General features: G+C 33.3%; 1 protein-coding gene across 1 annotated transcript; it reads left to right on the forward strand.

Annotated features, from left to right (window-relative positions):
- The first annotated feature begins 16,608 nt into the window (after positions 1-16,608).
- Positions 16,609-22,771, forward strand: LOC114403092 (enolase-phosphatase E1-like). The gene is made up of 3 exons (XM_028365823.1): positions 16,609-16,835; positions 18,673-18,764; positions 20,261-22,771. The coding sequence occupies exons 1-3, from the start codon at positions 16,775-16,777 to the stop codon at positions 22,469-22,471; spliced, it is 2,364 nt and encodes a 787-aa protein (XP_028221624.1). The 5' UTR covers positions 16,609-16,774; the 3' UTR covers positions 22,472-22,771.
- Positions 22,772-23,408: the final 637 nt, after the last annotated feature.

A 23,408-nucleotide genomic window follows, 5' to 3' on the forward strand; every position in this document is an offset into this window, starting at 1 on the left:
ATTGTTCATTTTTTTATGTTTGTCCCATAAAATTAATTTGAAGTTAATTAATTTTTTTTAAAAGAGAAATTGAATGTGAAGTTCCAATAAAGAGATCTTTTGTGATTACATTTTATTAGTTTTGATTTAAAGTTTTATAAAATCGTTTGTGTTATTTAAGTGTGTTGATGTGAAATTTATTTAAAGTTAATAATTTTATTTACATCTTGATTAGTTTAAAATTACTACATTGAAATCGTTAATTTTTTTAAAGTGTTTTAATGTGAAATTGATTTGAAGTTAATTTTTTTAAAAAATAAAGTTTTATTTTGAAGTTCCAGTAATGACTTTTTGTTATACCCATTTTATAATTTATTTGACGTGTTAAAATATTTTTTTTGTAGGTACACGATGAATTCGGTTATAACAGTGTTGTATTTCAATGGAAGGGTATATGAAGATAATGATGGTGTAATATTTGAAGGCAGTAAAAAAATGATTCAGATTAAATGTGGAATTAGTTTCAATGCTTTGAAGAAAAAAATTGGAGATAAGGTAAAGTTAAAAAATAATGAAATTATTTCTGCTATCAACTGTAGATTTTTAGTGTTAGGAAAATATATTGTCTTGCAAATTTGTGATGACGAAGACGTCAAAACGATGCTGGAAAGTTTTAAACAACAAGACCAAATGTCAGTTCTAGAATTGTACATAGAAAAGGATGTGACTGGTGGTTCAATGTTTCATTCTGCCAATTTGCTTACATCATGTGAAAATTATTTATCTAATGATGAGACACAACCGGCAACAAATATGAGCAATTTACATATTGACGAAGACGATGATGATGATTATTATCTTGTGTTTAACTCATACATTGAAGAGTCTTTAGATGAAGATGACAGTGTTAACAGTATATCTGATACAGACAATGAAGTCACCAACATTTCTCAACCAGTAAGAATTGTTCACCTAGCAGAAGGTATAATTTGTTGTATAAAAAAATTAGACAATACATTTATTATTTGATGACAATTGTATTTAATGTTAAATAAGTATTATTTTATTTTTTATTTTGAACTGTTAGGTGCACAACGAATTAAAAATTCATTTTGGAATGATGCTTTACATTATAACAATATCAACTGGAGTTATCCTGATGAGGAGGACATTTGCGGTTTGGAGATGTCGTCGACCTTTAATGTTGGTCAAGAATTATATGTTGGCATGGAATTTGATAGTAAAGATGCGGTAAAAAATGCAGTCAAACAATATGTATGAAGGTGCATAAAAGTTTCAAAGTTGTTAAAAGCAAATCGAACAAGTATGTGGTTTGTTGCTTGAATAAAAATACAGAGTGTCCTTGCCCTTTCTATATGAGGGCAATTTTATCTAAAAAACAGAAACGTGGAAAGTCACACAATGGGGTGGACCACACACATGTCTGAATATGACCATGACACAAGATCACGAGAAACTTGATTCAGATTTAATTGTCACTTGTGTAGTAGGTACGTATTTTATGTTCATATTATGTTCATTTTTTGTTAATTGTCATTTAAATTTTGTTATGTTATTGACAGGCATGATCAGAGAAGATCCATCAATAAAAAAATTTTTGATTCAAGAGAGGATTAACAGTGAATTTGCATACAAGGTGTCGTACAAAAAAGCTTGGTTGGCGAAACAGAAAGCCATTGCAATTGAATATGGCGATTGGGATGAATCATATGCGAAACTTTCATCGTGACTAACACACATGCAAAATCATTCTCCTGGATCATATTTTCAAGTACTACATGACGATTTTATCATTGGGAATACGGTTAGTCGCGAACACCGTCAGTTTCATAGAGTTTTTTGGACTTTTGGCCAATGTAAAGAGGTTTTCAAGTACTGTAAGCCAATCATACAAGTTGACGACACACATTTGTACGGTAAATACCGTGGGACCCTCTTAATGGCCACATCACAAGATGGAAATGGTGGTGTCCTTCCTCTAGCATTCGCGGTGGTTGAAGGTGAGACGTTGACAGCGTGGTCATGGTTTTTGGCACACTTGCGTGAACACGTCACAGATAAAAATGGTATTTGTCTGATATCTGATCGACACGCAAGTATAAAGTCTGATGTCGCTAACGAAACACTTGGTTGGCAACCTCCCCACGGTTATCATGTCTACTGCGTACGACACATAGCAAGCAACTTCAATCGGAAATTCAATAATGCCAAACAAAAAGAAATGTTGAAGAAATTGGGTAAGATTTCATATTTGATGATCACGTTTATTTAACTTTGATACATACTTAAAATTGTTATTCATAACTAATTTTATGCAGCCTACACTCCTTACAAGCACAATTTTTATCAAAATTTAGAAAAATTTCATGAATTGAGTCCAGCCATAGCAACATGGATTGATCGCATTTCAAAGGAAAAATGGACGATGGCTTATGATAGAGAAGGACGTCGATATGGCCACATGACAACCAACCTCTCAGAATGTATCAATAAGGTTTTGAAGGATTGTCGCAACATTCCCATAACAACATTGGTCAAATCAACGTACAGTAGGTGTCGAAAGTACTTTGTTGAGCGTGGCCGCCAAGCCCAGAGACAATTAAATGAAGGGAGTATATTGTTCAAAGCTTGTTAAAGAACTTAGAAAAAATCAAGAACAAGCTTGTTTGCACATCGTTCGCGTGTATGACATCCACTCCACAAGGTTTAAAGTAGAGGAGACCTTCAATCCTATTACGCAACGTGGCGGACAAAAGTGGGCAGTTAACTTGAATGTTCATTATTGTCAATGCGGAAGGTATTCTGCGCTTCACTATCCATGTTCACATATTATTGCAGCTTGTGGTTATGTGAGCCTGAACTACTACCAATACATAGATATTTTTTATACAAATGAACACATCTTAAAAGCTTACTCCTCACAATGGTGGCCTCTTGGGAATGAAACGGCTATTCCTCCTTCTAATGATGCATGGACACTTATCCCTGACCCAACTACAATTCGTGCGAAAGGTCGGCCAAAATCAACAAGGATAAAGAATGAGATGGATTGGGTCGAACCATCTGAGCACCGACAAAAATGCAGTAGATGTGGAGCCGAAGGGCATAACAGGCGTCGCTGTCCAATGCAATCTAAGCGTGGGAGTTGTTCAAATCATTGATTTATGTATGTTAGTCGAGTGACTTGTATTTGTTTAAGTTATCTTCCATGTATTGAATTTCTGGGGTTGAATCAATTTGTTAGTTAAAAACATTACTTATTTTGTGTACATTAGCTATTTGTCGGGTTCAATGAATTCATTAGTTAAAAACATAACCATAAACCCTATTCATAACCCCTAATCCAAAACCCTAAGCCTTAAACCCCTAAGCCCTAACCCCTAATCCAAACCCCTAAGCCTTAAACATATAAGCCCTAACCCTAACCCCTAATCCAAAACACTGAGCCTTAAAAACCTAAGCCCTAACCCTAACCCTAACCCCAAGCCCTAAGCCCATCCCCAAAGCCCTAAGCCACATCCCTAATCCCTAAAACCTAACCCTAACCCTAACCCTTAATCCAAACCCCAAAGCCCTAACCCTAACCCTTATTCCAAACCTCTAAGCCTTAACCCTAACCCTAACCCTACCACAAAACCCTAACCCCTAATCCAAAACACTAACCCCTAAGCCCTAACCCTAACCCTAATCCAAACCCCTAAGCCCTACCCCATAATCCAAAACACTAACCCTTAAACCACTAAGCCCTAACCATAACCCTTACCCCTAATCCAAAACACTAATCCTTAAACCCTTAAGCCCTAACCCTAACCCTAACCCCTAATCCAAACCCCTAACCCCTAATCCAAAACACTAACTCTTAAACCCCTAAGGCCTAACCCTAACCCTAACCCCTAATCCAAACCCCTAACCCCTAATCCAAAACACTAACTCTTAAACCCTTAAGGCCTAACCCTAACCCTAACCCCTAATCCAAATCCCAAACCCCTAACCCCTAATCCAAAACACTAACTCTTAAACCCCTAAGGCCTAACCCTAACCCTAACCCCTAATCCAAAACACTAACTCTTAAACCCCTAAGGCCTAACCCTAACCCTAACCCCTAATCTAAACCCCTAACCCCTAATCCAAAACACTAACTCTTAAACCCCTAAGGCCTAACCCTAACCCTAACCCCTAATCCAAACCCCAAACCCATAATCCAAAACACTAACCCTTAAACCTCGAAGCCCTAACCCTAACCCTAACCCCTAATCCAAACCCCTAACCCCTAACCCCTAATCCAAATCACTAACCCTTAAACCCCTAAGGCCTAACCCTATTTACAATGATGAACTATGGTCTTAGTTAATGTGGAGTATCTGCACATATGGCGTTGGTGTTTGGCTTTAGTTACTAAAACTACTTATTTTTCATTTGTGTACTTTAGTTTTATTTTTAAACTTTGTTTTATTATTATAGTTTGATGTGCCACATAAACTCTATACATTAGTAAGGCATAATAAATGAGATGCGATAGATTAACTGTCAAAATCAAATGTCTTACAAACAACAAGAAATTTACACAGAGACATAAAAATCAGTCATTATGGTGTCCGTGATGTCGTGAGGATGTGCCACATGGTCGATCCTATCTTCGCGCTTGACGATCAGGATTTCTTCTATCACATTGTCTCCCCGCTTCTGCTTGCTCAGCCTCAACAGAAAACTCCTGATGCAAATCAACACCTAATAAGTTGCCCATATTAGGTATTGCTCCGGGTACATTCCATTGCGGAGCAAATGGGGCGTTAGGTGTTGCCATGGAGGCATCATGCTGCTGTGAAGGAGTCATAGTGGGCCATGAAAAATGAGGTTGTGCTTCGGCAACACCACCGAACGAATGTTCGCTCGCAGAAGTATCAGTGTGATGACCTTCAAAAGGATACTGATACATCTGTGAAGGATATTCGGAAAATGTTGTTGGCGTGTAATACATTCCATGATCATGCTCCATCATTTGTTGGGAATATTGCTCCACTTCAACAGACTCCCTTCGTCTGCCTATGCCCCGAGTTTCAACACTTGACTGAAGAATGTGAAACTCTTGTGGTGGGAATTCACGCTCTGATGCTGGACCATGTGACACTAGCTCAGTGATTCTCTCTTGCTCTTCTGATATAATCGCTAACTTATCCACGTAAGGCACGAGATCATCAACTGTCCATGTGTTCCTCCCTTGTGGTGACACCATATACTGTAAAGTCTCCACAACTTTACCCTACAATTATTAGCGTCAACAAATTAATGCTCATGCTTAAGAAAATAATTAGAAGTTAAACATTGAAAAACAGATAAATACCAATGCAACTGTGTTTGCATTGTTTGGGTTGACAAACATCTTTGTTTTACGCCTATACCACATCATGTAGTCTGAGTTAAAATCCAGTAGGCCCTCCTGTCGAGGATAAACGTCGACCCTAAACTCAGCTCGATTGTTCCACTGACTAATCATTGGGGCCAACAGGTGGAACCAATTCTCATCTTGCTTGCCTTTGAGCGTTATGCCATGAAGATTCTGCGGTTGCGAAGGACACCCGGGAATAGGTTGTTGCAATCCAAATTGTCGTAAAACTCTATCGGGTTGGTGCCACTAAACAACATGGAAACAAATCAGTGGCATCACCGCAAACCAGGCTACACTTCCAACCACACAAATTGGAGGCAACGCTGCCATCCCAGTTGCTGTGTATGGCTCCCAGACAAACTGCATATAACAACACACTTGTCAATTTTCAGTCAAACATAACATATTAAAATTTCATTTAACCAATACATTACGATCTTCTTACCTCATGTCGTTTCATCAAATCCAATTTACGACGGAAAACTCTAAGATCATCATTGCCAATATGCTGATTTCCACGTCGCAGCCACCTACAATAAAAATGAAATCATCATTGTCAACACGTTTCATCATTAAATATTTTCAATTCAAATGTAACTTTTTAAACGAAAAACCTGTGTCCAAGTGGTTTATTTTCTATGACGGGAGGCGTCCTCTTTGGAGCCAAAGTCGTGCATCGTTCCCATGCCCACATTTGAATTAAGATGCACATACCTCCGATTGATTTAACTTTGTAATCGGTGGCGCTGCACATCTCTCTATATAAATACGCAAGCACGGCAGGTCCCCACGCATACGTGTTGCACTGTTCAAAGTCACGTAAAAATTGTAGGTACCTTAAGGAAACTCTGCTACTAGTTTTGTTAACAAAGAGGACACCTCCTATGAATCGAAGGATCCACGCACGAGTAAACCTTTGTAATTGTTCAACGTTACCCTCATCAATATTTATGTGAGGAAAATGGTGAGCCAGCCAACTTAATTTTACCACACTGCCTTCAATTTCGCCTTCCTATGGTCTGACTCTTAATAATTCTTCACACAAATCGGCCCAATCAAGATTTGTTGAACCAATTAATGGTGCCCCGTCAGTACGCAGACCTAATAAAACTGACACATCTTGGAGAGTAATGGTAGCCTCTCCGCATCTCAGGTGAAACGTGTGGGTTTCGGGCTTCCATCTTTCAATGAACGCACTAATTAAGGCCGCATTTATCTTTAGGTATCTCATCTTCATGATCCAATAAAACCCAGATTGCCGAAGCAGAGGAACAATTTTCTCTGGTATTTGTTCTTCACCTTGATACGTCGGGACTGCTCGTCTGATGTGTAGTTTTCTGTCTGGTTCCCCATTCCAAACATGTTTTGAAACATGCTTAGATTGCATCCACAAGACGTCACCATCAATTGGACCAGACCTTGTTTGTATACTTGATGAGCATGACGACGGAGATGCCATTGATCCTAAAAAATAAAATATAAAACAATTAATTGACGATAAAATTTATACATTAATTATACATACACAAATTAAGTATATTTACAAAAAATTTAATTAAAATAAGGGAAATTTAAATGTATTATACAATCACAGAAATTTAAATGTATTATACAAAATAAATTAAATCACATCCAAACACAATTTTACATAAATAACAATTTATATTTTTTTTTAATTTCAATAATAAAATATATTATACAAATAACCTAATTCACATATATTTTATAAATAAATTAAATTACATACAAATATAAATTTAAATATATAAAATAATATTTATATTTTTGACTAAAAATTAAAATAATATATATACAAAATTAATAATTAAATTTTCGACTAAAAACTAACGTAATATAAAAAACTAAAAATTATAAACTAAAACTAACGTAATATAAAAAATTAAATTCTAACCTAATTTAAAATTAATAATTTATACTACATAAAATTATTCTTAATCTATCATATCAAATATTTAAATTAAATATAATTTACCATATACAAAATTAATGACTTTAAATAATTACGAGTAAAATAATTTAACATACAAAATCAATAATTTTAAATACGTAAAACTATTATAATTTAAATATAACATATGAAACTAATAATATCTAAAACTACCGTAATATAAAAAATTTAATACTAACCTAATTTAAAATTAATAATTTACACTACATAAAATTATTCTTAATCTATCATATCAAATATTTAAATTAAATATAATTTACCATATACAAAATTAATGACTTTAAATAATTATGAGTAAAATAATTTAACATACAAAATCAATAATTTTAAATATGTAAAACTATTATAATTTAAACATGACATATGAAACTAATAATAACTAAAACTAACATAATATAAAATATTTCATTCTAACCTAATTTAAAATTAATAATTTCCAGTACATAAAATTTTTCTTAATCTATCATATCAAATATTTAAATTAAATGTAATCTACCATATACAATATTTAAACTAAAGCTAATCTAAAATTAATAAGTTATGCTACTTCAAACTATTTCTAATCTATTATACAAAAAATTTCAACTAAACCTAATCTATCATATAAGAATTTAAATTATTCCTAATCTACCATATAAAATTAATAACTTAGAGTATGTAAAACTATTCCTAATTTATCATATAAACCTAAATCTAATCTACCATATAACATTAACAATTCAAACTAAACTATACAAAATTATTATCTTATAGTACCTAAAACTATTCATTTATCAAAATATAATCTAGCATATAACATTAACAATTCAAACTAAACTATACAAAATTATTATCTTATAGTACCTAAAACTATTCATTTATCAAAATATAAACATCTACATAAATAAAACTTATAAAATATATTCAATATATAACTTACAAGCTTTTAGAAAATGGAAGAACACAAAGTGAACAACACCACCAGCTACCTCTCTCAACACAAGCAAGCACCTTCTTTTTCACCTTCACGACACAAATTTTACAAGGAAGCGCAACCACCACCCTCTCTGCACTTGGGTTTTTAAATCCCACCTGAAGCTGAACGCGCTACCACCACTAACGCCTCCCTCACATGCAACTCGCCAGCTTGGGTGGCGCCTTCCAGCTACGGCCTGACCAGCTGCAGCTCTGCAAAGCTGAAGTCGCTGGTCAAACCAGCGCTTCCATGCACCTCCTGGACGCGCCAATAGGAGTGGCGACATGTAGCCAGTGTCTCCAGTTATAGTGACGACATGCCACGTGGCTCGTCCCTGTTGAAGGCGTCAGTGGTGATGGCGCCATGCATGGCCTCGTACGTAAAAAACAACACCTGGGGGAAAAAACTTTCAAAACAGCCCTAGTTTGAGAAATTCTTTGTAAAAGAACCCCAAACTGAGAAATTTGCCTAGTAGAGGACTGTGTGCTGTGTAGAATTCTACTCCTTTATAACTCGTGTTCACAACTTTGGGGGTTCTTCTATTATTATTTTAAATTACTATTATGGTTTCTCTTTTTATTTAAACTATCTAATATTTAATCATTTAATTTGATCCATGGGAAGGTTAGAATTTGACTTTTTTAACATGATAAATAATTAATAAAAATATTATATTATTATTTCATTTTTAAGCAATTTATATAAATATTTTAAATAAAATTTATAATCAAACAAACATATTTTATTCACCTATAAAAATCATGATTTTTAAAATTTGATTTTTAGAGATAATGATTTTTGAGCATGAAAAAAATTTTCCGATACCAAATAATCCCCTAAAGATACTTCATATAAAAATCTTAGCCTAATGTTTTGATGTTTGAGCATCTTTACTTTCGCTTATCTAATACTAATTATTTATTTTTAATTTTTAATTTTAAGTTTAATTAAATCCTAAAAGTTAATTTGTAAAATGAATCTCATTCACTCACTTATACATTTTATATTAAAGGTCACTTTCAATCGAACTCAATTTTAAAACTAAATTTATGAGAGAAGAGAATATTCTTTTATTTGTATATTCTATTTATTTATTTTTTGAATTTTTTCAATATATCTTCTTATGGCTAATAATATTGGACTTAGTGCATTATGATTAAATTTAGGATAGGCTTTCATATTTTAGATTTTGGTTTCTCCAGCATGATGAGAGGTTAGAAGTTTTATTTCTTTCTTCTAGTGCACTTTTTATTTTTTTCGCTTAACTTTTCAAGGAAGTAGCGCGTAACAATAAGGAGCAGTGGAGAGCGCGGGAAAGCTTTGACAATTGCACAGGAAGTTGTTACAATCAATAAAAATGGGACACATCACACATGGCCTAATCAGTAAATGGTAAATAGATAGACTTCATCCTCCGTTTTGAGGATTCTTCTTGTTTCGTGAAACTGCGCTATGCCACTAACTCTATTTGTAGCCCAACAACCCCAAATATAAGTAGGATATACATAAAAAAAAATTAAATTGGTCTATATACGAACATATGTTACCAATTCGATTATTGTCATCATATGTTAATTTCCTTATACATTCTTAATGTAGTCCAATTTAATAACATATATAGAAACCAAACTAAAAATGCATAAAGGAATTAACGGTGGCATATACTAAATCAGTATGATTTAATAAGTTTTTAGTGTAGGATTTAACCAATAAACAAATTGTTATAAGGAGAAACACAATTTAATAAACTTTTTGTTCATACATCCTCAGCAAAAACTGCCTTCTTATTTTTACCCCTACCAAATTAGAAGCAATACACAAATTTAAGTTGAAGATCGTCAAGACTCAAGATTGCACCATTACTACTTAAAAACGAGGAAATAAATATTCAAGAGAGAAATTCCATAACTAGTAATCGAAGCACTAACAGTATGCATTTATCCAGTCTCCTGCCATAAGAATGAAAGAAAAAATAAAGAACAAAAATCAGATATAAGTAAGGGATTAAATCCGAAACCTTAAGGATTGCACCAGCTCCAAACCATACATCGCCTGTCACTTTTAGACTATCAAGCTCAACAGTACAGGGGATTGACTTGAATCGGCTCAAGAAGTTGCTAACTTGTGAAGGAGAGTGGGAATGTCAAACTCATATTCACCACCTAACACAAAGTTAATAGAAATATTGCTCTTAACCTTCTTAAATTCTGGCCCTAATTCAATGGAAGGATTTTCCCTAGCTTGGTTCCTAATAACCAATTGAAAGAACATGAACTGAATTTGAAGGAAAAAATAGTTTCCGGAAAATTCTCCTTGTGCAATATTATGCATTGATCAATAATTAAAAAAGATTACAAGAGTAGTTATATATACAAACAAAGCTAAGGTTAGGAAGATAACTAACTAACTAAGTAATGGCAGAGAAATCATCTAATCCTAATACTCCCTCTCAAGGTGGGCAATGTATATCAACAAGGCCCAGCTTGCACACGTTTTGCTTGAAAGGAGTAGGATACAAGGCCTTAGTAAACATATAAGCAAGTTGACATCCAAAAGGAACATAAGACAAGGGAATGAGTCCTTCATGAATCTTGATTCGAATCAAATGACAATCCACTTCAATATGTTTTGTTCTTTCATGAAAAGAATGATTCTTTGCAAGCTGAATTGCAAATTCATTATAAAAAAAAGTGCAAAAAGGAATAGGAATGGAGAGATGAAGATCACCACAAACATACTTTATCCATTGTAATTCACAAGCAAGAGAAGTAAGAGCTTCATGCTCAGCTTAAATAGAGCTCCTGGCAACTGCTGATTGCTTCTTAGCCTTCCAAGAGATCAAGGAATTACCAAGAAAAATATAATAGTTGACCGACTTGCAACTAACTGGACATGTTGCCCAATCAGAGTCAGAGAAAGCTTGGATTTTCTGGTAATTATCAACAGGATAAAAAAGACCTAAGCCTGGAGCACCCTTCAAATATCTCAGAATTCTTAAGGCTAAGTGAGGAGTTCTAGGGAAACGAACTGACTGGCTTGTTGCAAAGCAAAAGCAATGTCTGATCGGGTATTGGTTAAATAAAGAAGTCTTCCAATAAGCCTCTTGAAAGAAGTGACATCCTCTAAAAGATCTCCCTCATCAAAGTTCAATCTAATAGAAACATTGGCAGGAGAATTGACTAGTTTGCCACCAGTAAGACCAAATTCAAAAAGTATTTCTAAGCAATACTTTCTTTTATTCAAAATCAAGCCAGTCTTAGATCGTGCAACCTCAAAGCTCAAGAAAAACTTTAAATCACCCAAATCTTTGATGTGAAATTGATCATGAAGCTATTGTTTGAGTGCAAAAGAAGAAAAAGGAGTTGGATTTGTTGAGGAAGTCAAAAATGAAAAAAGAGCCAAAAGTTGTTGCAGCGCGGTGGTTTATTGGTGTCGTGGTGGCTTGTCATGTGCCTGTGTGGAGGAAACGAACAAGGAACTGAGGAAGCACAACATCGCATAACTGTTTTAGGAATATATAGGATTTTTATTTATGTTATTTTTAAGTGACGGGGCGGGTTTGAGTTCGGGTTCGAGTCAGGACAGATGTTAGTAATCCATACCCCTCCCCGCTTTTGGTTATCGGGAAAAATTCGAACCCAAATCCATACCCGATCAACTCGAGTATTACCCTTCAAAGTCAAGACGGATTTAGACAGATACCCACAGGTACAAATTTTATTACCATGTCTATTCACATCACCTATAAAATATAAAATTAGTCATTCATTTGCAATCCAAGTCCAACCAAAAGTGGTATGAAAAGCACTACGTTTCCAAAATAATTATGATTTTATTTTTATTTTTTATCTCTCAAGAAAATATTTGTTAATAACAACTCTTAAATATATTTCGTTGTCTAACGAACCATAATATTTATGTGGGGGTTTATTTCCCAAATAATAGATAGAGTTTGTTTAGTGAAAATAGGTCAAATTGTTGGATAAAGATTTATGGTCTAGTTTACGTTAGGTCAAGTTAGACTAGATTAGATCGAGTTTTTTTAGGAAATAAATTAGACGAAGACTTTTATAAAAACTCATTTAATTAAAAAATATTTTTTCTTATTCAAAAAATATTTTAAGCCTAACAAGTCAATTTATTTAAATAAATATAAATGTTATTTTTCTAATATTATTTTTTATAGGACTTACAATATTATTATTATACTGATTTTTTACAATGTATTAAAATCATATAATTATTTACTTCCTTAAAAATATTAAGTATGTTGACATATATAAAAGTCAACTTTATAAATTTATTAAACTTATGTCCTATGTAAAGACATTATTGCAAAATACTAGAATTTCAAATAAGTTATTATGAAGTCCATATTAAAGCTTAAAAATAAATTTGTATCATATAACTTTTTTGTTGGTGAATTTTGTATCATATAACCAAGTTAGACTCTCATAAATTTTAACTTATCTATTTCCGCTCTCGTCCCATGTCCTGACTAGAATAGCAGTGCTTTTAAGTTTCATATTCTATAGTTTATTTAACAATTCTTTTTGTCGTTAGTCTATTAGCCTATTTAAAAATATGCATATTTATATAAAAAATCAAACTGGTCAAACTAAACTTTTAAAAATGTCAGGTAAAATGTATAAAAATCTGTGACAAGTAATAAGTTAAACTTAGACATTAAATTATTTTAAATAAAGTCTTGTTTAACACAACCTTTTTTCACCTCTATGTGCAACTTTAATTAACGCTTAGGCCTGTTACAGATGTTAACGAAATTGCAACATTTTTTCATACCATAGAAATCAATATTTTTTGGTTCAAACACCACCGTTCATCGACATGATTATAACACCAATTAATGCTGGCCTTTGAAATTATTTCAGGGAAGTGCAAAATGAGGAATTTCCCCCTCCACCCGATGTATGGTTGTGTTCGTTAATTACTGGCTCATATCTATACAATAAAGCCATAATATTTGTTTTATCTAAAAAAAAGCTTTTTTCATAAAAAAAAAACATTTTAATAATAAGAAATTAATGGACTCAAACCCTGAAAGCATGGAGTCAGATTCTTATGTCCTTTGGCCGTTTTTTCTGGTGCTTTTAATCTTCTTTTTTTTTCAGTCCAAGAGCTCATCTGCTCATGCATTAAATTGAGAAAATACATTTATAATATTTGTTTCTTTTAGAATGTGTTCTAAAACACAATTTTTCTTAAGTAAAGAAAAATCTAATACCACTAACTCTGTTAGTTTGAATTTTTATACATATAAAGTTCAAGTTTGAAACCAAACGGAAAAAAAATAGTTAATTATCTGCTAATAAAATTCGTTTATAAATTATAATATGAAATATTGTGACTTTTACTTAAATGTACACGAAAACCATAGCAACGATGAGAAAACAAAAAAAAATATTAAAAATGTACCAAAATATGTAGTTTGAGTAAAATTAAATTTAAATTATTAAAAAGTTATTTAAAAGGTTTAAAAAATTATATAAAAATTATTGAATCACCTTTAATATTATTTATATTAGAAAAAAATTATTTTATTAACATTAAAACTAAGGATCCATCTTAAGTAGTTTTATATTTTAAGTTTTTAAATTTTTTAAAATTAAAACTAGGTTTTAGTTTGTAGTTTCAGTTATTTTTGTTTTAGTTTTAAAAGTATGTTATCAATCATATAATTTTTCATTAAAAAATTAATGAAAAAGATGCAAGACTCTCCACATAAGATTATGATGAACTGATATGGAATGAGACTAGAGCATAATAGAATAGATTCAAATTATTTAAGGATTTTTGCATGGTTAAGTCCAAATCATGTCATGATTGAATTAGGTTAAAAAGACCTAAATTTAATTTGTGATCAAAATTCAATGTTGAAGCCCAACAATTCATTGAGTGGGTTTGGATAGGACAAATCAAATAATTGATGGTTGAGTTATAATGGATTTGGCCAAACAATCCATATTTAATATAATTTTCTAAAATGAGGTCCAATGAAACCATAATGTGGATCAAGTTTTTGTAGGTTAAGATTAGATTCAATGTGCTTAAAATTTAAAGTCTAAGTCCTACTTTTTATAGAGGGTTATGATTGGGTTGTGCCCGTTGTGAGCCAAATATAGGTTGTAAGCTAGAACGGGTTGAGTCAAGAAAATTCAAAATCAATTTAGACTTTCAAAAAGAAGTTCAATTCCACTAAAATCGATATTGTTTGCAGAAGATTTTATAGGTTATTCTAATATTGAGGAAAAAGTACTCAATTGAATTTGTGCTAAAAAATAAAGCCCAAGGCTAGCATTTTATCAAGAGGATTTTGGGTTGGGCCTCACAAGCTCAATATGAATCAAGAAAAAAACAAAAATTTAATTTTGACTTTTAAAACGAGATCCAATAAAAGTCTAATTTTTACAAATTTTTGTTGACTAGGCCGAGATTACAGCATGATTGAGTTGAGCTAAAATGCTCGAATTTAGTTCACTTTCCAAAATTTAAAGCTTGAACCCTACATTTTATTAAACGAGTTTTAATCTGTCTAGTTGCGGACTTGATGAAGGTTGCAAGCTATATACTGTAGCCGGTTAAGCCAAAAAAAAAAGCTTACATTTATTTCAAATTTCTATAATAAGGTCCAAGTCTAAAGAAAGTTTAACTTTGTACAAACTTTTACAACAAACTAAGTCTAAATCAAGACACAATCGAATTAGGCTAGAAAAATACAGAGTTAACTTAAGCTTAAAAATTAAAGCTCAGGCTTCTCTGATTTTATTAAAACTAGAGTTAGTATAAATTGACGAAGTAAAGCTATAATTCTAATCGAAGAATGATATAAGAACATCTAAATGTAAATTTTGTCCTAAAACGAAACCAACTAACATTGTAACATGCGTTTGACAATTTGTACCATCAACAATGATGGCCAAAATGACCTTACCCCATTAACCAGGATTCTTCTAACTCAACAAATAACCACATGGGCCCAAACTCAAACCTCCCCATAGGTTTTGGAAAAGAAAAAAAAAAGGTATGAATTAAAACGAATGGCAAACGACAGAAGACCAAGTTGGGGCAATAATACAAAAAACAGTGGTTTGTGTTTGGAATTGGAGCAAGAATATGATTTAATGCGGCCTTATCAGTGTTGTACGTAGCTGACATTATGCAAAATTGTAATGGACTGCACAAGAAGATAAAGGTGCAGGTGTGGCAAATTCATGATTCTTCTGTGTGCAGAAATATGTTGTGTAAGGTACTCACATGCATGCAACCTATCTTATACAAATTTTTAGAAAATAAGAAAGAAAACGGAAATAAAATAATGTATTTTTTTCAATAATTATCGGTGAAAGTAGACTTTAATTACCAATAACATTGGCAAGCTGTTAGTTTTCTTTAACTATAATCTTGAATTAATGCTGGAGCACATGAAACAATCTTTTGAAGCAAATTAAAGAAGGATCTATTTCTTCAGCTGTCTCACAAAGCTGTGGATCCAAATGAAGCTTTCCAAGTAATTAAGAGTGACCCCATTTCGTTGCACATCTTCACTTCACCACCACTCTATCAAATACTTTACTGCAAGCAATTTGATCTCTCATCTATGCCTTAACTAATTTTGTAACATCGTTTTCGTTATGCTCCACCATTATCTGGAACTTCACAAAACTGAAATTGATCTATGAGGGATTGGCACTAGCCACTCATGCTCATATAGAAGCAAATTAAGAGAGTCCTAAAGGAAAAGGGAAAGAAAAAAAGTATACATACACTCAGTTGGCATTCTGAGGGATCATGTCCATTCTCCATGGAAAAAGATCTTTTTGTGTTGAAGAGAAAAGAGAAAAGTTTAGTGACAAACACCAAACTTGTGATGACAAGCAAAGAATACACTAACATCGATCATAAAATTAAAGCTAGCTAATTAACACATGTTATAGCTCAAGTGATAACCAACTTAATTAGTTTTCCTTAACAAAAATAAATGAGGAGCATTTTATCCTCATAAATGAGTCTACCCTATTCCACTTTAGATTAAACCCATCTTAACAAAAATAAATAAATAAAAACTTAGATTAATTATATTGTGGCTTCTAGATGCCGAAAATTAATATCAAAACGAAAAAAATTATACTATACTCGAAGGAAAGGCCAAACACCAAACTTGACTACTTTAAATTAACGAGTTTGTTTAATTTCCTTTTCGGTGTGGAAGAGACATTTTTCTTTTGGAGACAATTAATGGTCAAGTTGGGTCCATATATAAATTTCCAACTAATCAATACCTTTCAAGCATGAATGTTCATGCCCATAGTGTCCGCTATACTTTACTTGGACAAAGAAAAAATAGCATCCTTCACTATAAGAAAGCATTTTTTTTCTCTTTTCTAATTTAAGAAAATTACACCACCTTGAATCTTAGACAGCTTGAGTTCAAAAATGGGGCTTGATGGAAGATTCCAAAGATGAGGGGACATGTGAAGGGGGAACAAGCTCAATAAATAAAGAAGGTGGGCTTCTTTGCATTTTTGTGCTAATGAGACGTCATAATTTTTCAACAAATCTCAGTGTACACTAGTCTTTTATCTTTAAAAAGAGGGCTGTGGCAGCTGTAATGACTAATGACTCATGATACTTGAGAATACTCATTTTCCTTTAGGGATTTAAAAAGATGATTAGGTTAATTAGGCTTAAAGAACGACAAACAGATCATGGAAAGGTTGAACTTGTTGGCCAAAAGTTTTAAAATGTTAAACTAACAAAACGGACAGTATTTTATGGTTTTCAGCTTCATAACATTGATCAAGCACGAAAAGTATTGTATTGTTGTTGTCGTCTTTCTTTTGTTTAGGAAAAAAAGTATTGCATTTTTAATCCAAAACATAATGTGTAGTTTTAAATACATTTTTCCAATGCATATAGCCATGTTATGCTTTTTTCTTTCTATTTTTTTTGTCTTCTTAATCCTCTCTTTTTTTCTTGAGGATGTTGCATAATCTGCATTTATTGGATATAATATAACAATTAATACATAATGTCCTCTGGAAAGTAGGGTAACATCACACGCATAAAGTTTATCAAGATGATTTAATATTTACATACCAAAATAATTAAAGGGGGAGAAAAATTGGAACCAGAAGAGGGGGGAGGGGGGGTATACCCTACTATGCCAAACATGCGAACACCAATAAAGTGACATAAGGCAGCATCATTTTCATCGAAGTGTATGTCTTAGTCCAAGTTTGAAAACTTAAGCAAATTCTATCACCCTACCGTGGAAGAAAACACGACCTTCAAATCATGAACTTATTTATTTTATCATTTTTAAGTGAATTATGATAATTTTCCTTAACTGTTGATCTTGGTACAGATATAAAAAGAAGGTAGACTGGTGTCCAGTAATAATCATGACCAAAGTGAACATAATTATTTAGCAAATATCATGATATTTGTATGTTACAGTTATTTAATCAAATATCATGGTATTTATATATTGCATATTTGTCTATGTCACTCCAATTTTTGTATGATTTCATTTTTTGTACAAGGTCCTTACAAGTCTGAAGATGCTAGACAGAAATTAAATATGATATACAATATTTTGTTTATAAAAATTGATGTAACTATGAAATAATTAATGTGTGATTAGAATATAACTTCTCACACAACAATTATGAAAATTTCTGGACTTATTAGCTGCAAACAAACAAAAGATGTATACAATTATGAGTAATTAAGAAATTGGTTGTACAAAACTAACAAATATGAAAGTTTAATTTAAGAGAAACAAGTTGCACAGTATTATAAATTACTATCAGTGGAAGTTGCCTTAGTTTTTGCCAAGATATATCAGCATTCATTTATCGATTACATAATTTGGAGAGATGAAATTTAATTAGAATTATTAATTATAAGCTTAATGACGTAGAGGAATCTTATGAACCACAAGGTTAGATATAGAGGAGAGGGCCCAAACATTTTCAACCGTTAAATGTATGAGTTTCTTGCCGCTGATCTGGTCCCCAATAAAGCTAGTCACTTTGCCAAAGCTCACAGCTACATAATCAACTTTTTTTATATATATAATTATTTCATACTTTTTTGTTTTTAATGGGAAAACTTTAGTGGCACCTTAATCCTAATAATCCTCCTAAATCATTGAGACCACCATACCAGCTCATGTGATACAGTCTGTCAAACATCTATGTTTCTGCTTTTTTGTGTGGAAAACTAGTTGTTCTTCTTCCTAAAAGTTTAACTGGCTTTCCTTCTTTTCCTGGAGTTGTTGCCAACCAAATTATTCCCTTCTTCACTTACTATCTTCTTTATTTCTTTCTCCACCTGAAGTTCTCCACAACTTGGAAGGTGATCAGCTTCAAGAATTTTCCATCATGGCTACTGAGACTTCTGCATCTGATCATGCTTCTACTATTGATGAGGTTTGTTCATATTTTAATTTTCTCAGTTTCAAATCTCTTGTATATGATCTTGAACTTCTTTCTATAGAACTATCTGTGTGACTGTGTGCTCAATTCTAAGCTGAAGCAGCTTATATATCTTTACTCAGTGGATAAGTATGAACAGATTTTGTTGATATTTTTTTTTTGAAACATGCTACACACATGGATTTATTTTCATAAAAAATTTCATGGATATAGAGAAAAGTAAAAAAAAAAAAAAAAAAAAAAAGGTTTGTTCTGTTTTGTCACTTCATTTTTTAACTTTTTTTTTCATCAACAACCATAATTTATTAGTAAGGATTTTTTTGTCATAGATTATTAAGGATTCATAATAACTTTCGTATTCATTAAAAATGTTACTCATTTATGTTTTATTTTTTAATTTGTAGAGGACCTAGTGAGAGTACATATATATCAAAATATTGTAAAAATGAAAAACGAAATGAATTTGATCATCATTTGTCCTCGTTCAAGAAAAATATACCTGTAGTATACTAAAGACGGATCTAGAAAATAAGTATGATGAAGCAAAAATAACTAATTAAAAATTAATTATATTTATTCTTAATTTGATTTTCCTCAATTAAATGTATAAATCTCTTAGCAATTTATTCTTATACATAAAAGGTTTAGAAATTTCACGTAAAACTAATGCAAGTTTAAGACCATAATGTCGTAGAGTTTTATGAGTAATGTTTTCTTAGTAATAACTAATAAGGCTCACAAATAATAATAAAGTTAATCTTGATCATCTTAAATAATGAGAAAGTTTTGTTAATTTATAGTATAACCTAAAGGGACAAACTGGATTCAAATTTGTTGTTATTTTTCAAACTCTTTTAAAGTTATGGTATTCCTCAAATAACTCTAGACACTATTTCATTTTATTTTTGTATATAAAAATTTGTGAATCCAACATATTCTTTATCTAAATGAAAAAATGTAAGGGGGGCAAGATAAAAAATGAAGAGTATCAAACATAAATCAAATAAAACTGTGTGCAATAAAAGAATTTTGCAACGTGCCTTCCCTCTTTTTCCGTCATTGCCAGTAGTAAGTAGAGTGTTATGTAAGATAAATAGATACCCTTTTGATAAAGAGATGCAAGATCAACGTACCACCCACTGTTTTCATTGCATTTGCAACAGAAATAGTTGTGTCCCTTGAATATGAATATGAATTTGGTGCAAACCAAGGTTCTAGTAGTACCTATATCTTTGTATTTTTTGGTACCTGTACGAGTATTGTTAATTATGGAGAATAATTTTTTTGCTCTCACCTGCCTTGTTATATGAGCAAATGCTCTCGTATCAATTTTCCATTATTGTTGATTGGACATGACGGGAAAAGCTGTGATTTCTGTGCCATGTCTTTCTAACGTACCCTACTAGTTCCAAATTCTACCGTGTTTCGTACTTTGTTTTTTGTTCCTACATTCATTGTTTGTTAATGTTTTTTTCATCTTTATTGTATAGCAATATGTGAAGAATGAAAAGGACGAAGGCATTGCACAAAAGATGGCTTCTTTAGCAAATGAAGATGAAGTCAAACATGACAAGCCTGAGGATGAGGATACTCCTTCATCAAAGACAGAAGAAGATGAGGTTGCTGCAGTTGAGATCGAAAAATCTGAAGATTCTCCGGCATTAGAGGCTTCTGCTGAAGATAGTGTGAAACATGACAAGGTTGAGGATGCACAAAGTGCAACATCACCCCCAACAGATCACAAGGTTGAACCTGCTATTACTATAGAAAAGACTGAAGATTCTGTGCCATCTGTTGCAGTTGAAGACAATGTAAAGGAGGAGAAGGAAGTGGTTCCTGACTCACACAGTATCAGTGACATTGAACCAGTTCATAAGGCACCATCCACAGAACCCGCTGCGGAGGAAACACCACCACTGGAACTAGAAAAGGAACCAAGCAACACAGATGAGACTAGTCCTCTGACAGAATCAGAAGGAGGGGTGCTGAAAGAAGCTCAAGTTTTGGAAACATGTGCCCAAGTGGAAGAGAAGCCTGAGCCTGTGTCTACACCTGTGGCTGCTGAAGTTGATGAAAGCCAGAAAGAACCAGAAAAGCAATCATTGGAACAAAGGGTAGAAGAGGAGAAACCAGACACATCTGTAGTTCCTCAACACTCAGAAGAAAGCGGTGATGCCACAGAGGTCAAAACAAGAGAACTAGAATTTGAGGCAGAGGTATTGGAAAAGACTAACAACTCTGAAACAGAGAAACCAGAGCCTGTGGAAGCTGAAGTTGCTGAAAGCCAGAGAGAAGCAGAGAAAGCAGAGCCTGTGGCTGCTAAAGTTGATGAAAAACAGAGTGAAACAGTGAAAGCAGAGCCTGTGGCCGCTAAAGTTGATGAAAACCAAAGTGAGCCAGAAAAACAAGAGAAAGAAGAGAAGCCTAAGAAAGTTGCTCCTTTAACAGAAGCTGAAAGTGCAGAGCAAGAAGGAAATATAGTTGAGGCTCACCCTCCCAAAGACTCAGGTATTGAGGATGTGAAAGACACTGGCAACTCGGAGCCAGAAGCAGTTCCTGAAAAAACAGAGAAACCAGAACCTCTGCCAACTGAAGTGGAGGAAAAGCCAAGAGAACAACTACAAGTAGATGAGGAAGTTGCAGAAGCTAGTAAGGAAATGGAAACTAAGAAAGAAATTGTGATTGAGACTGCCAAGAGTGAAGGAACATCTGACGACACGATCAAGGAAGAGAAAACTGAGAAAGAGGAGGAAACTAGCCTCACTGTAAATGCCACACAAGTTTCATCAAATGCGGAACCTCAAGAAAATCCTGTGGAAACTTCTTCTGAAGTTGTGCTTGAGACTTCCAAGAGTGAAGGAGCTCTGGATGACACGGCCAAGGAAGAGAAAACTGACAAAGAGGAGGAAACTAGTCTCACTGTAAATGCTGCACAAGTTTCTTCACAAGTTTCTCCTGAAGCAGCAGAAAAGATTGTTGAAGAGGTTGATGACAAGAAAGAATCAAGCATTTCCAATGTGATCGAAGCGGAATCAAACGAAGCCGCTGACATCATAAAAAGTCCAGAGCAAGCCTCCATTGATGAGGAAGCTAAAACTGACCTAAACGAAGAAAGAGAGATTTATGTTCCTGCTGCTGTGGAGGAAAAGGTTGCTGTTGATGTTGCTGCAAATGATGATGTTGACAAGAAGGAACCTGAAGCACCTAATAATGCTGTCCCTGAATCCTCTCAAGAGGAAGTGGTTGAAAGCAAAAAGGTTGAGGAACAGAATGAGGCAAAGGCAGCTACAACTGAAGCAGCAGAGAGTGTAAAAGTTGATAAAGTAGTTGATGACAAGAAGGAAGAGAAAACTGAGACAAAGGTGGAAGAAATCTCTAGAGCTATTAATGAACCTGTTAGAGAAACATTGGCATCTAAATTTGAAGAGGAAAGTGTTGAACCTGGAGCGGATAAGGTAGAGAAAGAACAAACTGTGGAGCCTGAGAAAACTGAGGTTCAAGCCACCAAGGAAAATGATGCAACAAAAACATCCAAGGACCTTCCAAAAGAAACTCCAGCCAAACCAGCTCAAAAGCAATCAAATAACATCATTTCAAAGGTTAAGCAGTCACTAGTGAAAGCAAAGAAAGCTATCACTGGAAAATCTCCATCCTCCAAAAACCTTTCCTCCGAGCCCAAGGGCGATATTAAAGTCAAATAATGGAACTGACTGAACAAGTTTGCAGCATTAAGTATTTACTTTCTCTTTCTTTTCTTTTCTTTTTTCATTGTCGTGGCGCATAGCATTATAGCATATTTGTTCGTTTTTATACATTGTAATTTTTCTCTTGAATTTGTTTGAATGCAAAAGGGTGTGCAGAATGTAGTGTATATAGATGAACTAGGCCATGCATTAGGCAGTGCTGTAAAATTTGATTGTTTTGTTCTGTTTTATTCTTTTGGATAATATGCATTGTGTTTTTGTTTGTTGTTGATAAACGAGGAAGGCAATTTTAACTTATTGTTCTGTTTTATTCTTTTGGATAATATGCATTGTGTTTTGTTATGGTAGGTAATTAATGAATATGATCGAGACCAACAATTCACATAGATAAGTTTTCTACCAAACAATTCTCTTTTTTCACTTTTCACCTCTTTGGGTTCTCACTTTCATTTCCCTCTCTTTCAACTCTACCAAACAACTCCTAAGAAACCAAACCAACCCATCAACGCCTCTAAAAAGTGTTGTAAAAATGCTTGACATTAGCTAGTTTTAAATCCTCCCTTCAACAGTCAGGCATGGCTCCAAATTAGTTGAATCACCCAAGAGAAGAACCAAAACCCCCCACAATGAGTCCTTGATAGAATTTTTACCGCAACTTGAATAAAAAAAAATTATTGCTTGTGAACCCTTAAAATAATAAAATGTGATGTGTTCCACACTTTACTCGTTGTCGACACAATAGCCTCCCCACAAATAAGCGTGTGGCATTAACTTAAATGACCCTGAGGTAATTAAAAGCAAAGCAGAATTATATTAAATGAGGCCATAATATGTGATCAGACCAGACTTACTTGGACCAACTTACTGTAGAAAACAACCAGATACCCATCCACTTATTTTTTACAATCTGTGGCTTAGTTGAAAACATCTATGT

Source organism: Glycine soja, chromosome 20 (genome assembly GCF_004193775.1).
Source record: "Glycine soja cultivar W05 chromosome 20, ASM419377v2, whole genome shotgun sequence".
In the NCBI taxonomy this organism is placed as follows: domain Eukaryota; kingdom Viridiplantae; phylum Streptophyta; class Magnoliopsida; order Fabales; family Fabaceae; genus Glycine; species Glycine soja.